We start from the raw sequence: 18,673 nt of genomic DNA on the forward strand, positions 1-18,673 counted from the left end.
TTCTGGGCCTTATGGTTTTTCAGAAGAAGTGGTTTAAAAGTTTCAAACATATTTGACCCCTGTGACCTTGAATATAAGCCAATGTCATTCATTTCACCAAACTTGGTAATCCTTCTCGTAGCATGCTACTGGCCAGATATCAACATTTTGGGCCTCATGGTTATTCAGAAGAAGTTTAAAAGATTTTAAACATATTTGACCCCTGTGACCTTCAATATAGGTCAATGTCATTTCTTTTACAAATTTAGTAGCCTTTATGCCAGCAACCTACTGGCCAAATATCATCACCCTGGGCACTTTGGTTATATTACATATTTGACCCCTGTGACCTTGAATATGGGTGAAGGTCACTTATNGTTAAAAGATTTAACAAGAGGCCTAATGGGCCTGCATCGCTCACCTGGTATTAATNGGTAGCCCTTCATCACAGTTTTCTTCTGGCCAAATACCAATTTCTATAATAAGTTACCTGTGAATAGCGTTACGAAATATAAATAACTTAAATTACAGAAATACCACTTACCATCCTAATATTCTTCATTGCAGAAAGCATTCTTTTAGGGTGGGGTTTCAAAATTGTACAAATGGAGGGTCTGACACCAAGCCAAAATGAGTTTAAAACTCAGAAATGGTTCAGATCTCCAACCTTTAACCATACATACAGTTGCTGAGTAGAAGAGACGAATACACATTTGCTGCCAGGATGGCTCTGAATTGCTGGCCCATCCTTGAGGACCCTTAGGACTTAGTTCAGTTTCTGGGTCATAACTTTGAAATCCCAACCCCTTTAACAATATGTACAATTGCTGGGTATACAGAGACAATACTGAATTAGAATTGGGGACTGGTCCTATCACCGTCTGAAGTGGAATTGTTTGTTTATAGAAAATACAGCGTGCTGACTTTTCAGGCTGTTGGCAATGCATGCAAGTATATCAGCATGTTAAAGTCTGCATACCGGTATATGTGCTGATTTAATACCGTAAGAAATATTTCCAAACTGAAAAGCTTGTTTTTTGAAGTTTTACAGTTAGTGACCATGTAATATGATGGAAGTGGTCAGAATGCTAAAAATAACAACACTATAATGTAGCAGGTTTAAGTGTATTTATTGAGATATGTAATCTTGTATTACATGTAGCAGATGTATTTATGGGTACAGTCGATATAGTTTAGGTATAGTGCCCCTCCTATCTGAAATACCAGGGACACAGTTTTCCATTATAAGGATGACCAGTTATACCCGATCACCTGGTCGTGGTGGTGGTGTTGGTGGTGGTAATGCTTACATAAAGAAAACCTCTAACATATAATTTTAAAACTACTGGTATTTACTGGTGAAATATATATACCTCTGAAACTACTGGTATTTCCTGGTGAAACATATATACCTCTGAAGCTACTGGTATTTCCTGGTGAAACATATATACCTCTGAAACTAATGGTATTTCCTGGTGAAACATATATACCTCTGAAACTACTGGTATTTCCTGGTGAAACATATATACCTCTGAAACTACTGGTATTTCCTGGTGAAACATATATACCTCTGAAACTACTGGTATTTCCTGGAGAAACATGTATACCTCTGAAACTACTGGTATTTCCTGGTGAAACATATATACCTCTGAAACTACTGGTATTTCCTGGTGAAACATATACCCCTGAAACTACTGGTATTTCCTGGTGAAACATATATACCTCTGAAACTACTGGTTTTATCTGTTATAATGACAGATACCAGAAATTAATGGCAAAGTTACCTTTTCTATGCAAAATGCTTCTGATATGATGGTTGAATTTTCTGTATTTTAATATTTGACAACACATTTAAAACTGAGGTGTTCTGTGATATATCTGGACAGTATGTGAAAGGATACTGAAATCAAAAGGTACCAGACATACAATGGGTGTTGTAATAATAATATCTACATCCATTATACCCTATGTGAAAAAGAGAATAGCATTTTAGCACATCATTCATTGTGATATCCACTGAATATATCCATGTCATATTTATTGCGTATTAACCCATGTAATATGACCTATCAGCTCTGTGATTGGTTGTAAGTTTCAATTCACATCTAGGACAAGTACATGACGTCACAGACTTACGCACTAGAGTCAAAATGGCGGCTTTTTACATCTCAAGGTTGCATGAAAATTATCGTTTTACACGAATAAATGCCAAAAATACAGAAAGGTGGGAAGCAATTGAATAAGAAATGTATTGGGATTATATCAAGGTTTTACTGCAAATGAGGTGCATTAGATAAAGGTTATATTGTACTACAGTACTATATAAACGAGAGGCATTATATTAAATGTTTTACTGTATATAAACAAAAGGCCTTATATCAAGGTTTTACTGTACAAATAACATTGACTTCCCATTATCACAGTATGCTTTACATACATAATTACTCTTCATATACTAGCTTACACATCCACTCCCGATACACATTACCATACAGACATATATTTATCATTACCATACAGACATATATTTATCATTACCATACAGACATATATTTATCATTACCATACAGACATATATTTATCCCTATCAACTCTCAGTCACACCTTTACATATGCATGTAGGTCATTCACTACCTATTTGACTCAGATTTTTGCTTCCATTCACATTCATATAAATTAATATAAACTAACTAAAATATTTAATAAATGTAATATTTATCAATAAATAATTTGAAAACTAACAAAATATAACTAATGCCATTTAAAAAAAAAATATGTTTACACTGACTTGACTGTTAGGGTATAATGCTAAAATTCTGTGTACACCTTGACCTCATTGAACACAATTTGTAGCACTGCCCGAGTACCGTTGATAGACAGGTTAGCTTTATTACAAGTCTATGCAATTTGTCCATGCCATATCTTCTCAATGAGTTTTCCATTTTTCAAGATTCAAAAGCATCATCATTTCACATTTAACATACCAGACAATTTTTTTGATACATTTGGAATAAAATATTGTTTTGAAAACTTGAGTTCGTCTTGCTAAGCTAAAATGCTATCAATGACTGTGCCCAGTGGCAGATTTGGCCCCTCTGTGGTAGGATAAACAAGTGTGATATTGATATAGGCAAAATTGTGACAATATTGCATAGAATTTCTACTGAAACACTTTTTTCATCTATTGTGAATTTTCCAAGAAAATTTTGTGACTTTCAATAAAAACCATGACATTGAAAAAATACAGCTAAACCTTGCGTTGCAGAATCCTGATAACAAGATAAATCAATATATGGAACATAACTCCCTTTTGATGCCTGAAATGTTAAGATGCATTGGTCCTGATATCTAAATCCGTGTTTTATGTCTACGAGTCTCCAAGTAACATCGGCAGATGTTGTGCTAAGAGCCACTAGCACTAATTGGTATTACTACGCCTTGTCTTTGTAAAACACGTAATACTTCCAAGATAGCATCCAATTCTGTCCGAAACTTTTGAATTTCTTTGTTTTTAGATTCCACTATTTTGCGCCATTTTTGTACTGCATGTTCTAGCTGGACACTGGCCACCTGTTTGGCGTTTCTAATCACTTCCTGTAACTCCTTCTCTCGCTGTTCATGGCGCTGCTCCATGTTACCGATCTTCTCCTTGATTGAATCAAAATGTTTCATTTCCTGCGAAAAAACAACAACGACAACAGAATTATAACGTGTTTTCAACAATATTGAATGAAGTTATGATACAATTTTTCATAACAACAATAAAATTGAAATACGCTGTAATTGACAAGTTTGATCCCTGAAAAATGTTTTTTTCATACTTTTACATATATTTTTATATTTGCAGCCATGATATTAGAAGTTTACTAAAACTTTGAAACAAGAGTGAATATTTCCTATCTTGTCAAGGAAACCTTTTGTGAAGCCTACCATACACAACCTGAAGATACTGTGTGATTACATGGCTAAGACCAGGACACAACCTCAAGACACTGTGTGATTACATGGCTAAGACCAGCTGGACACTTACTGGCGTCTGACACAGCTTAGCTTCTTTCAGACATTCCTGGAGTTTTTCCACATGAGTCTTTAGTCCCGCCTCCCGGATCTTCAGGATGGACACCTGCTCACTGTCCAGTTCAGCCTTAGTGAGCCTTTCCTTGAGGTGATGCACCAACACCTGGAATCAATTTCAAAGGAACACAACATTAATAATAATAATAATAATAGTTCAAGGTTCTTATATACCGCTTTACCACATCCTAGTTTGTAGGTCGTCTCAAAGCGGTTCACAAATTATTACATTAACTTCATATACAAAGGAGATGGATCAAGTTATATTTCATATAAATTAGATTTAATGAATTTGCTTCATATTAGACATCGTATTAATTAAACTTGCATTTATTATATTATATATCCACAGGATTTCAGAATGGATGTTTAAAAAAAAAATCTGAAAAATCAGGGAAAGTGTCTTCACAAATTATATAAAAATCAGCTTTTCAAAAAATGACAAAAATATTTTGCATCAGGATAATATTGGATACTGACCTGAAAAGCCACAGGATGATGTCAGTATTAAGTTACACAAAATGACGCCAAATGTGTAGAAGTTTTTGAAATTGTGATCTTAAGCTTTGTTAATGAATTAAAATTATGGCATTTTTTTTTTACATTTTTTTTAAAAATGTTTTCATGTCAGTTAATAATTTCTAAATCTTGAACACAATAATAATAGCATTTTCAATCATGAATTTCAACATTTTGAAGATCTCTGATGATAAAGCATTAGTGTCCATTACAAAAGTCTTGTTTTTTTACCTCTTGTGCATCGACTTTACTCTGAAGTTCAGCCATGCGTGATGTGGAATGGTTAAGGGCTTGGTCTGCAAGCAGTTTCCTGAACTCTTTTTGGTGAGAAGACCTCAGGACATCAATCTGTTAAGTTAATACCTCCAGTTAATATCTCATACTAACACCCTTGTAAGTCTGTACATTTACTATCCCATTTGATCAGCCAATGGAAATTAAAAACCTGGTTGTGCCTGTTTGTAGAACATGTATCTACAACTTTAACCCTTTCACCACTGTAGACCATAATGGACTCATCCAGATCAATGCATTGTAGAGTCTACTAAAGTTACATAGGGGTGAAAGGGATTTGACCAATGTTAGTAAACATAGGTTTCCTTAAAAACCTGACTTCGCTTTTTAACATAATTTCCAGGGAACTTTCCACATCATAACTGATGTTGTTCACAGAAGTTAACATTTTTATTGATAAATATTTATAGCAGTTTTTAACAAAGTCAACCAGTAAAAGAAAGTCAACATAAACATGATGTTTTATAGGAAATTATTGTCTAGAAACACATGAACAACAGACAAATGGATTGACACACTCCAAACACCTGGAAATTTTAATTACTGATTTAATTTATTAAAAGTGATTAAATGACCTCAACAACATACTGTATACTGGGAAATTATTGCCGCAGTTTAACCCTTTCACCCCTAGGTAACTTTAGTAGACTCTACCATACGTGTATCTAGATGAGTCCATTCTGGTCTACAGTGGTGACAGGGTTAACATTCACCTTTTCACCTGGCAGAATGAGGGCAAATTTATCAGGACAGTGAATTAGCATACAGAAGTACAGAGCAAACCCTATACACTAATTACATGTGAATGGCAAAATTTACACTGGAAATATGAATTTTACTGGTGACAGGCAGATATTTTACTGGGCCAGAGTTTCCCAGTTTATAGTAACAGAATTGGGGCAACCACATTCTAGTTTTACATTTCCCCATTAATTTACAACCAATTGAACTGAGTTATCAAGAGGCCAGGAAGGCCTAGTGTGTCTGACTTACTCTATCCTCAAAATTCTCCCGACTTTTCCTGGCCATAGCTTCAGACTCTGCCTGTAGTTTACGGAGTTCTAGGCGCTGCTCATCATAGGCTAACTGCAGCTGCTCAATCTAAAAGAAATAGTCAATTATAAACTAAATGTGTGGATATGGTGTTATCAAGTACTTACTACTCAAAATGCAAGACAAAAACAGGGAAGGATTATAAAAGCATGATGCTATAAAATCTGAATTTTTCTCAACTGGATACTTTCACACACCGGGCACACAATATGTATCTTTAATTAAAAAGGTCTTTAAAACTTTTATAGCTTTGACCCTGTACTCGCTTGAACTGGAGACTCTTGTTCCCCTGTATTATGTCTGTTATATTGTCCTCGCCCTAGGCGGCTGGTTCTTAGTGTCTGTGATATAATTCTCACCTTAGACTGGAGACTCTCATTCACCTCTACTACATCTGTGATATAAATCTCACCTAAGACTGGAGACTCTCATTCACCTGTACTTAGTCTGTGATACAATTCTCACCTAAGACTGGATACTCTCATTTACCTGTACTTAGTCTGTGATATAATTCTCACCTAAGACTGGAGACTCTCATTCCCCTGTACTTAGTCTGTGATATAATTCTCACCTAAGACTGGAGACTCTCATTCCCCTGTACTTAGTCTGTGATATAATTCTCACCTAAGACGGGAGACTCTCATTCACCTGTACTTAGTCTGTGATATAATTCTCACCTAAGACTGGATACTCTCATTTACCTGTACTTAGTCTGTGATATAATTCTCACCTTAGACCTGAGGTAGTCATTCTCCTATTCTTGGTCTGTGATATAATTCTCACCTTAGACCTGAGGTAGTCATTCTCCTATACTTAGTCTGTGATATAATTCTCACCTTAGACCTGAGGTAGTCATTTTCCTATACTACATCTGTGATATGATTCTCACCTTAGACCTGAGGTAGTCATTCTCCTATACTTGATTTGTGATATATTTCTCACCTTAGACCTGAGGTACTCATTTTCCTGCAGTGTTTCTGTGATCTGACTGTCGGCAAAGCTGTTTGGTTGGTACTGTCTGTCCCTGTTGACACGATCAGTGAGGGACAATGCCTCCTCTTCCTCCCATGCCTGGTTACTCTTCTTGTTCTTGTCTACTTAAGTAGATATCAATAAAATTAGGATACACTTTAACACTGGAATAATTACCACTGGTTTCAATAAACTGTTACTATCAACATACAAAACAGATAAACCTGTCCAAATCGAACAACAACAGGAACAAATACGAACAACACATTTCACACTGCACAGTACTCAATTGTTTAGCAAAAGGTTTGTTGTAAAATGATTCATTAACATTTATAGGATTTAACCCTTTCACCCCTATGCAACTTTAGTAGACCCTCCCATGCATTGATCTGGATGAGTCCATTATAGTCTACAGTGGTGTAAAGGTAAATTATTTCAACAATATAAGCAATTTTTTTCTTTCAAACTATCTTGTAGACCTAGAAACCTACCTTTTGGTCCAGAGGAACCAGTAACTGGCAGATTTTTCTCCTTGCGTAGTCTCTCCACCGTCTTTACTGCCACACCAAGGTCATGTGACTTACTGTCGAGATCCTGTTGTAATTTGTGGATCTGGGTCTTGTACTCTGTTTCTTTGTTCTTAGAGAAGCTCTGTTCATTTTTCAAGGTTGCTGTAATTTGATATAAAAATTTAATAGATAAAGCTCTTTCAAGTTATGATACCAGAATTTCAAAGTCAAGCAGAAATGTCCAATTATTTCTTAAACTACATGTAGATACATTTAGGTGGTTCATTTGAAGACAGAAAAAAAATCAACATTTTTTTTTTGCATTTCCAGATAATTTTTAAAAATTACACATGGAAAATTTATGTTAACCACTGGAGTTTGAACAACTCTGTCCTGGGTTCATTATATTACAGTTTGCCTAATGATAGATTTAGTAAATCTTAACTAGTCAAATTACGTAATTGTATTTTGCAACTTTTAAGAATGAAAGTGAATGATATCTGTTTTAAATAATGGAAAAGGTCTCTTTATGATTTTATTCTCTGTGTAACTGTGTTCACATTAAGTAAACTGAGAAGCATAGAATACCCATGCAGTATTTGTCTGTTTAAAAGAATTCTATAGGTTAACATCAATTTACGAAAGACACTTGAACACTCTATACATCATGATAAATGATAAAATAACTTTTCCATTTGAGGGCTATTCCAAATACTTCCATAATCTAACAAAGTCAGGAAATTCATGTAAAGTGTCAGAAATCTGAAGTCATCACTACCTTCCTGTCCTTTTGAGAGTTTGGCAATCTCCGTATTGAGTCGGCTGACCTCCTCGGTAAGTTCTGTGTTTTTGGCCTTGTATCGTTCTCGAACACTCTCCAACTCTCTCTGTAGAGCAACAGCATGTGTGTGTGGATGTTGGTAGTCCTTCAGAGCGTTATCCTCGGGACGTACGTATATAGCCAACTGTGTCTCCAAATCACGTATACGCTCCTCATACTGATTCTACCCGTAATAGAAAATTCTCTGCATAAATTATGCTATACAAACTCTTTACTTAAATAGTCAATTACTTGTGTTTTAATGTTACATGATGTTGATCTTGAAATCCTGATACACAGTTTTCATGGTCCTGAACGCTAGTTCAATCTCCTGTTGAGGATTATGTTGTATTGATTAATGTATATGCTAATTGTATTCATTGTATTAATTGTATATCTATGTACTGTAAAGCGCTTTAGAGTGGCTTATGTTAGCTAGATAGGGCGCTATATCAAATGTTGTATATTTTATTTATTTATGTCTTACCTTGATGCTGAGGTATTTCTGCTCTACACTACGTAACATCTTCTCCGCCTCCGTGTCCTTGCCCTCGAGTTCCAGCTCGAGCTTTTTGATACGGTTCTCCAGGACCCCCATTGTAGGTGTCTTTGTCGCTGGTTGATGTTCATCAGGAGCTACAGCAGCTGTCATGATCAAAGCAGGCAGGGAGTTTGGATGTCGGCGACGGATAATACCTTCCATCTCTTTTACCTTTTGTTAAAACAAGTTTCTAAATCAAACCAGTGCAAATCGGTTTCATTCGACTACAAGTATTTTTATTAAAATAACCTTCCCAAATTTTTTAGCACTACCTAACCCTGTTTTAGAGCTGCCTTAATTCAGAATTATCCAAGTCTTATCAATAAATGTACTTTTATTTACCTATCAATTGTAGCATAATTTAAATCAAAATATTTTCTGTAATTCCCTGGATAGGTGTATCCCCACTTTTCATATTGTGAGATATCCTTGGCTCACCATAGGGCTGAGACAATGGGATTCCTCATCATAACAATTACAGTCGTCATGTCAACAGTGCATTAACATCACATCAACAATGTTTTGAGCCCTTAAAATATAAACTTTATTTATTTTACAACAATTATAAAACAAGTTATTTTAACTTATACTAATCACTCTTGTTGGCCCGGATGTTAGCGCGCGTAGGGTCTTAATGTGGGAGAAAAACGGAGTACCTGGAAAAAACCCATGTGGTCGGGCAGGTTACTCCATACCTTTTCACGTCCAATCGGGGAATCAAACCCCGGCCGCAACGTCAACATTCCTTTATATATAAATGACAGGGTCAACAGGTTAAGAAAAATCATCAGAGAAGATTCTTCAGTTGGTAAACAGTTGGCATGTTTCATGTTTATCAACTTAAGTATCTTCCCACTCGGATTGAGATCCAATAAGTTGGTGAAGGATTCTATTACCCTTATATTAACTTTATTCATTTTACAACAATTATGAAACAAGTTATTTCAACTTATATTAATCACTCTTGTTGGCCCGGATGTAAGTGCACGTAGGGTCTTAATGTGGGAGGAAACCGGAGTACCCGGAGAAAACCCACATGGTTGGGCAGGTGACCCCATACCTTTTCACGTACGATCAGGGAATCAAACCCTGGTCGCCTTGGTGAAAGGCAAGTGCGCTATCCACTGCGCCCCCGACCACCGACGGAACTCTCCTGGAAGGGAGGTCTATTTCTCACCTGTCTCTGCAGATCTTGGATCCTCTTGGCATCATTAGCTCGCTCCTTGGCTCTCACCTTGTTATCCTCTAGTCGACGCCCCGTCTGTAGGTAACACAATTACATTATCAACATATTATCTACTACAGAAATATATCAAAATAAAGGAAAAGGATTGCCAACATAACTACATCAAAAATAATGAAAAACGGATTGTCTCAGTTATTTTTCTGCTCATTTTACCAAATTGAGTCAGTTATAGTGATTTCAGCGATTCAAAGTAAATGTTCGATAGCAACATTCCCAGATTAACTAGAGGCTGAATTTAACACTTCAAATTTGATTATAATGATGGGCGTTTCTCAAAGAAAGGAATTTACTCTTGGCAGTCAAAAATTGGGTGTTTCCGAAAGAAAGGATTTTACTTTGGGCAGTCAAAAATCAGAGTGTACATGAGGATTTAAAGGACTACACAATGACATATCCTGGCAGTATCACAGTCTAATAGTAAAAAGTTGGTAACTGATTTTTCATAGGATACCAGATATCTGATCAAGAAATATACTATTATGCTATCAGAACAAACCAGTTTGAGGCCAGATATCAATGCTTAAGACTATTTTCACCTGATCATTTTTTTCATTTAATAGATATTACTAATTGTCTATAGACACATGTCCTATAGGGAACGCAAATATATTAACAAACTAAAAAGTCACTCTTTTTCCAAGCTTTCGGGCTTAGCCCTTCGTCAGGGTTTAAATGTCACAGGATATAGAGGTCCAGTGACATTTAATCCCTGACGAAGGGCTAATCCCGAAAGCTTCGAAAAAGAGTGACTTTTTAGTTTGTTAATAGATATTAGTTTTTACCTCTGAAGTCAAATGTTCAATTCGTAATTTGTGCTTGGCTATTTCCTCTTCCTGGTTTTTCAAATGCTTCGCATCGGAGTCCAGTAACTTTTGGTTTTCGGCATACCATTTAAGTTTCCTTGTGAGTCTCTCATTTTCTGATTTAAATTTGTCTTCAATGACCTTCAAAACATAAAATTGAAGTAAATATTAATATATCATCCAATTTTCTATCAATAACTGAAATTTATGACAGCAGAGAAAAGAAATATCATTGCATGTTATGAATTCAACTTCTACAAAAAGAATGATATTGATCTGCATCATTCAGCTTTAAGTGAAGAAATCAGATGAAGGCGACAGTGTACATATCGTACTAGTCATCGCATAGAAAATTGTATTGGTTGTGTAAAAAGAACTTTTCATAACTCTTACTCACCCTGACCTCCTCTATGTCTACACTGAGTAACATTAACTCACCCTGGTCTACTCTCTGTCTACACTGAGTAACATTAACTCACCCTGACCTCCTCTCTGTCTATACTGAGTAACAATAACTCACCCTGGCTTACTCTCTGTCTACACCGAGTAACATTAACTCACCCTGGCCTACTCTCTGTCTACATTGAGTAACTCTAACTCACCCTGGCCTACTCTCTGTTTACACTGAGTAACATTAACTCACTCTGGCCTACTCTCTGTTTACACTGAGTAACATTAACTCATCCTGGCCTACTCTCTGTCTACACTGAGTAACAATAACTCACCCTGACCTACTCTCTGTCTACATTGAGTAACATTAACTCACCCTGGCCTACTCTCAGTTTACACTGAGTAACAATAACTCACCCTGACCTACTCTCTGTCTACACCAAGTAACATTAACTCACCCTGACCTACTCTCAGTTTACACTGAGTAACAATAACTCACCCTGGCCTACTCTCTGTCTACACTGAGTAACAATAACTCACCCTGACCTACTCTCAGTCTACACTGAGTAACATTAACTCACCCTGGCCTACTCTCTGTCTACATTGAGTAACTCTAACTCACCCTGGCCTATTCTCTGTCTACACTGAGTAACATTAACTCACCCTGGCCTACTCTCTGTCTACATTGAGTAACTCTAACTCACCCTGGCCTATTCTCTGTCTACACTGAGTAACATTAACTCACCCTGGCCTACTCTCTGTCTACATTGAGTAACTCTAACTCACCCTGGCCTATTCTCTGTCTACACTGAGTAACATTAACTCACCCTGGCCTACTCTCTGTCTACATTGAGTAACTCTAACTCACCCTGGCCTATTCTCTGTCTACACTGAGTAACATTAACTCACCCTGACCTACTCTCTGTTTACACTGAGTAACAATAACTCACACTGACCTACTCTCAGTTTATACTGAGTAACATTAAATCACCCTGGCCTACTCTCTGTCTACACTGAGTAACAATAACTCACCCTGGCCAACTCTATGTCTACACTGAGTAACATTAACTCACCCTGGCCTCCTCTCTGTCTACACTGAGTAACATTAAATCACCCTGGCCTACTCTCTGTCTACACTGAGTAACATTAACTCCCCCTGTCCTCTCTGTCTACAATGAGTAACATTAAACCACCCTGGCCTCCTCTCTGTCTACACTAAGTAACATTAACTCGCCCTGGCCTACTCTCTGTCTACACTGAGTAACATTAACTCACACTGGCCTACTCTCAGTGTACACTGAGTAACAATAACTCACCCTGGCCTATTCTCTGTCTACACTGAGTAACAATAACTCACACTGACCTACTCTCAGTTTATACTGAGTAACATTAAATCTCCCTGGCCTACTCTCTGTCTACACTGAGTAACATTAACTCACCCTGGCCTATTCTCTGTCTACACTGAGTAACAATAACTCACACTGACCTACTCTCAGTTTATACTGAGTAACATTAAATCTCCCTGGCCTACTCTCTGTCTACACTGAGTAACAACATTAACTCACACTGGCCTACTCTCAGTCTACACTGAGTAACATTAACTCACCCTGACCTAATCTCTGTCTACACTGAGTAACATTAACTCCCCCTGGCCTATTCTCAGTTTACACTGAGTAACAATAACTCCCCCTGGCCTATTCTCTGTCTACATTGAGTAACTCTAACTCACCCTGGTCTACTCTCTGTCTACACTGAGTAACATTAACTCACACTGGCCTACTCTCAGTTTACACTGAGTAACAATAACTCCCCCTGGCCTATTCTCTGTCTACATTGAGTAACTCTAACTCACCCTGGTCTACTCTCTGTCTACACTGAGTAACATTAAATCACCCTGGCCTACTCTCTGTCTACACTAAGTAACATTAACTCGCCCTGGCCTACTCTCTGTCTACACTGAGTAACATTAAATCACCCTGGCCTACTCTCTGTCTACACCTCTCAGTTTACACTGAGTAACAATAACTCCCCCTGGCCTATTCTCTGTCTACATTGAGTAACTCTAACTCACCCTGGCCTACTCTCTGTTTACACTGAGTAACATTAAATCACCCTGGCCTTCTCCCTGTCTACACTGAGTAACATTAACTCACACTGGCCTACTCTCAGTGTACACTGAGTAACAATAACTCACCCTGGCCAACTCTATGTCTACACTGAGTAACATTAACTCACCCTGGCCTCCTCTCTGTCTACACTAAGTAACTCTAACTCACCCTGGCCTACTCTCTGTCTACACTAAGTAACATTAACTCGCCCTGGCCTACTCTCTGTTTACACTGAGTAATATTAACTCACCCTGGCCTACTCTCTGTTTACACTAAGTAACATTAACTCACACTGGCCTACTCTCTGTTTACACTGAGTAACATTAACTCACACTGGCCTACTCTCTGTTTACACTGAGTAATATTAACTCACCCTGGCCTACTCTCTGTCTACATTGAGTAACTCTAACTCACCCTGGCCTACTCTCTGTCAACACTGGTTAACATTAACTCACACTGGCCTACTCTCAGTCTACACTGAGTAACATTAACTCACCCTGGCCTCCTCTCTGTCTACACTGAGTAACATTAACTCACCCTGGCCTATTCTCAGTTTACACTGAGTAACAATAACTCAACCTGACCTCCTCTCTGTCTACACCAAGTAACATTAACTCACCCTGGCCTACTCTCTGTCTACACTGAGTAACATTAACTCACCCTGGCCTACTCTCTGTCTACACTAAGTAACATTAACTCACCCTGGCCTACTCTCTGTCTACACTGGTTAACATTAACTCACACTGGTCTACTCTCGGTCTACATTGAGTAACTCGAACTCACCCTGGCCTACTCTCTGTCTACACTGAGTAACATTAACTTACCCTGGCCTCCTCTCTGTCTACACTAAGTAACATTAACTCACCCTGGCCTACTCTCTGTTTACACTGAGTAACATTAAATCACCCTGGCCTCCTCTCTGTCTACACTAAGTAACATTAACTCACCCTGGCCTACTCTCAGTTTACACTGTGTAACATTAACTCACCCTGACCTACTCTCTGTCTACACTAAGTAACATTAACTCACCCTGACCTCCTCTCTGTCTACACTGAGTAACGTTAACTCACCCTGACCTACTCTCTGTTTACACTGAGTAACATTAAATCACCCTGGCCTACTCTCTGTCTACACTGAGTAACATCAACTCACCCTGACCTACTTTCAGTTTACACTGAGTAACATTAACTCACCCTGGCATACTCTCTGTCTACACTGAGTAACTCTATCTCGCCCTGGCCTACTCTCTGTCTACACTGAGTAACATCAACTCACCCTGACCTACTTTCAGTTTACACTGAGTAACATTAACTCACCCTGGCCTACTCTCAGTTTACACTGAGTAACAATAACTCACCCTGGCCTATTCTCTGTCTACATTGAGTAACTCTAACTCACCCTGGCCTAATCTCTGTCTACACTGAGTAACATTAACTCCCCCTGGCCTACTCTCTGTCTACACTAAGTAACATTAACTCACCCTGGCCTTCTCTCTGTCTACACTGAGTAACATTAACTTACCCTGGCCTCCTCTCTGTCTACACTAAGTAACATTAACTCACCCTGACCTCCTCTCTGTCTACACTGAGTAACGTTAACTCACCCTGACCTACTCTCTGTTTACACTGAGTAACATTAACTCACCCTGACCTACTCTCAGTTTACACTGAGTAACAATAACTCACCCTGGCCTATTCTCTGTCTACATTGAGTAACTCTAACTCACCCTGGTCTACTCTCTGTCTACACTGAGTAACATTAACTCCCCCTGGCCTACTCTCAGTTTACACTGAGTAACATTAACTCACCCTGACCTCTCTGTCTACATTGAGTAACATTAACTCACCCTGGCCTACTCTCTGTCTACACTGAGTAACATTAACTCACCCTGACCTACTCTCTGTCTACACTGAGAAATACTAACTCACCCTGGCTTACTCTCTGTCTACACTGAGTAAAACTAACTCACCCTGACCTACTCTCAGTTTACACTGAGTAACAATAACTCACCCTGACCTCCTCTCTGTCTTCATTGAGTAACTCTTACTCACCCTGGCCTACTCTCTGTCTACACTGAGTAACATTAACTTACCCTGGCCTCCTCTCTGTCTACACTAAGTAACTCTAACTCACCCTGGCCTACTCTCTGTGTACACTGAGTAACATTAAATCACCCTGACCTACTCTCTGTTAACACTGAATAACATTAACTCACCCTGGCCTCCTCTCTGTTTACACTGAGTAACATTAACTCACCCTGACCTCCTCTCTGTCTACACTGAGTTACTTTAACTCACCCTGACCTACTCTCTGTCTACACTGAGTTACTTTAACTCACCCTAGCTTCCTCTGACTTGAGTGACTTGGACTCTGCCACCTGTTGCCTGAGTGACTCCCGTTCCTTGATCAACTTGTCAATGTGTTGTTCCAGCTCTATCTTACTTCTTTGTAGAACTTCCAGTTCTCGATTTGAGTTGTCTTGGAGACGCTGTTAATGCAAGATAATCATTGGCAATGTATGTTACATACCAAGACGAGGTAAGTAATAGTTTCCCTTAAACAAGAACCTCACACAATATGTGACCGAATGTTGTTCAATTATTTTGAATACATTTTTTTCTGAAACGGAATGTCCATATTAACAAATTCAACATTGATCTCATTCTGAAATATGGTTTAAGAATATTATGTCACAGAACGAATCCTTTGTGCTGTTGGATGTTATAAACTCGAGACCTCTCAGACAGTCTTAAAGTTTAGAAATCATCATAAATTATCACCTCTGCGTGCTTAAAAATGTTCAAAACCATAGCCCGAGACCCAGGTTCGCCCTACCTTTGCCTCCTTGAGTTCCACTGTAAGCTGGGCTATCCTGCCGGCCCCCAAAGCTGACGATGTGTCTCCTTTTGCTATCTTCTGCTGGGCGGGTAAACTGGTTATAATTCCCTTACATCTTGCCTCGTCTTCCTTTCTCTCTAATTTAGTTCTGTATAAAGTGATATAGTCAATTAATTTTTTTTACCTATCCTGTAATTAAATTTTTTCATCAGTGCTAACGTGGGTTATTTTTTGGGTAGTATCGCCTTGTTTAACAATATCACACACTAAGTTATATCACAACATAATGTACTTTGCCATATCAACTTTACATTATCACACTACCTCTCATACTATCAAATAGTGTTCAAACTGAATATATTTCACATAAACACAGATATACTTTTACTAATTCCAACAAGACATGAACTTCTATCTTCAATTGAAAAAATATTTACAGTAGAAATCATGGAGAGGACGAATAAAAAAAATCCAAAATAGAGCATCTTATTTACAATATTTGAAATAAAAAATTTACTGCCATGGAACCAAAATCTTAATTTTCCATAACAAATATGATTGAAAATATCTGAAAATATTAAAGGTCAATAAAATATCAATGGTTATAGTGCAGACCCTAAAATATTTCTCTAGAAAGACATCAATATTATGTACAAACCTCAGGTTGGTGATCTCAGTGGCCATTTTCTGGTTCTCTGTGAACATTCTGTCCTCTGTGGCCTTGACCTGTTTCTGTTGAACTTTGAGCTGTTCGTACAGTCGTTTATTTTCCTGTTGGTATCCTGCGATCAGCTTCTCCTGCTCCTGGATTTCACGGTCAAGTTTCTCCATCTGGTCTGGACTTACCTCCCCATTTCGATCTGCCAGGCGTTTCTGTATCTCCGACTGTGAGTCAGGTAGCTGTTGGTTATCACAAAACATCACCACCATTAGCCGTGTTACGAAAATCACAACTGGTAAAAAAAATGTCTGAAGAATTGGTCAGTTTTAGGATATGAAAATCAATCAATCAATTATATCTTAATGAGCTGTATTTTTTAAGCTACAATGAAGTTATACAACCACATCCATGAGTCAATTGCCAGAGATTTTTGCGGTACAGATGAACAAACACAAACATGTACCTCGGTATGCCAATATGATCGTTGACCATCTTATAATTCATGATTTATCGGTTTGTACGGCCAATAACTACGAAATTTCAACTGACTCTCAATACTACCTATCATTATTTCCTTATACCAGAAGTCTCTTCACTTTGCATCAAGGAAATGAAAGTCTAACAACCTAACTAAAAAATACTGATATCATTTCATTATCTTTTCATCTATTAATTATAGATTCAGTTGATCAGCAATCATGGATGAAATCAAGAATGTTGGTCTCCATGTCATACAGGAAATTACCTTAGCAGACAGCACATAGACTTCCTGCTTGAGTTTGAAAATCTGGTCCTCAAATTCAAGTTTCTGACTTTCAAGCATCCTATCATATTCCTTCTCCATCGCCAGCTTGTCAGCTAGAAATAACAACACAAAAATCAATCACTTCTCCATCGCCAGCTTGTCAGCTAGAAATAACAACACAAAAATCAATCACTTCTCCATCGCCAGCTTGTCAGCTAGAAATAACAACACAAAAATCAATCACTTCTCCATCGCCAGCTTGTCAGCTAGAAATAACAACACAAAAATCAATCACTTCTCCATCGCCAGCTTGTCAGCTAGAAATAACAACACAAAAATCAATCACTTCTCCATCACCAGCTTGTCAAAGCAGGGTGTATAAAAACGTTGATGTATTCCTATGTAAGGGTACATTCGCGTATCCGGTTGAAACGGTTGAACCGGGTGAACCTGTAAAGAAAACGACAGCATAGATCTGAAATGAGGCTGACCTCAGGAAAATTTGGCAAGTGTAGATTGAGCGGTCCAGACGTACCTGACCGAAATTAAAATGCTGACTATTGCCAGTTTGCGTTATTTATTTCTAAAACAATGTCAAGTCACATGTTATGTAATTCAGTGGACGGATGAAAGAAGGGCATACTATTCTGGATACATTGTTTTTTATTCTCTGAATCTGTGCTTTTTTAGCTCTGCCTATAGAACGGTCCAAGTGCATTCGTTTATCGAGGATATTTCTGCACCACACGTACCGTTTCAACCGGGATACACGAATGTAGCCATTAACAGCTGATTGCGAGTATGTAATCAAAAGAATCAGGATTGCTTTTATATGCTCACATCATCCAATCACTGTTACTGTAATTAAATACTTTTTTTTCAAAGACAGCTAGGAAACTTAAACAACCCGAAGCTTCTTTCACTAAAGTGAGCACCAATCTGTAAACTGGACAAACCTTTGAGTTTAGTATTGTGTGTTTTCGCCTCCTCATACAGCCTCTGCCAGTCCTGGTCAGTCCCCACTAATAAAGAGGGCATCTGGTCAGTTGTTTTGTCACCACGCCAACTGGCAGCAAGGGAGGGCTCATCCTGAGAGTACTTTGCCTGAATAATGCAATCCA

At 38.0% G+C, this 18,673-nt stretch overlaps 1 protein-coding gene across 4 annotated transcripts in view; it reads right to left on the minus strand.

The window, feature by feature from the left end:
- Window positions 1-2,117: 2,117 nt before the first annotated feature.
- The window catches only part of LOC110447703 (centrosomal protein of 162 kDa-like), a 38,077-nt gene continuing 21,521 nt past the window's right edge, over window positions 2,118-18,673 (minus strand). For 3 of the 4 annotated variants that reach the window (XM_021493558.1, XM_021493560.1, XM_021493556.1), the window contains 15 exons: window positions 18,509-18,656; window positions 17,553-17,665; window positions 16,805-17,046; window positions 16,144-16,294; window positions 15,647-15,796; window positions 10,790-10,951; window positions 9,939-10,022; window positions 8,708-8,932; window positions 8,179-8,404; window positions 7,383-7,562; window positions 6,862-7,016; window positions 5,860-5,967; window positions 4,804-4,920; window positions 4,010-4,159; window positions 2,118-3,654 (listed from right to left, as the gene is read on the minus strand). In XM_021493558.1, coding sequence (XP_021349233.1) covers window positions 3,382-3,654; window positions 4,010-4,159; window positions 4,804-4,920; window positions 5,860-5,967; window positions 6,862-7,016; window positions 7,383-7,562; window positions 8,179-8,404; window positions 8,708-8,932; window positions 9,939-10,022; window positions 10,790-10,951; window positions 15,647-15,796; window positions 16,144-16,294; window positions 16,805-17,046; window positions 17,553-17,665; window positions 18,509-18,656 — 2,484 coding nt within the window. In that variant the 3' untranslated portion in view covers window positions 2,118-3,381. The remainder of the gene's footprint in view (window positions 3,655-4,009; window positions 4,160-4,803; window positions 4,921-5,859; window positions 5,968-6,861; window positions 7,017-7,382; window positions 7,563-8,178; window positions 8,405-8,707; window positions 8,933-9,938; window positions 10,023-10,789; window positions 10,952-15,646; window positions 15,797-16,143; window positions 16,295-16,804; window positions 17,047-17,552; window positions 17,666-18,508; window positions 18,657-18,673) is intronic. The other variant, XM_021493557.1, reaches the window with a different exon arrangement.

The sequence above is a fragment of the Mizuhopecten yessoensis genome, unplaced genomic scaffold, assembly GCF_002113885.1.
Source record: "Mizuhopecten yessoensis strain PY_sf001 unplaced genomic scaffold, ASM211388v2 scaffold3575, whole genome shotgun sequence".
NCBI classification, from domain to species: Eukaryota; Metazoa; Mollusca; class Bivalvia; order Pectinida; family Pectinidae; genus Mizuhopecten; species Mizuhopecten yessoensis.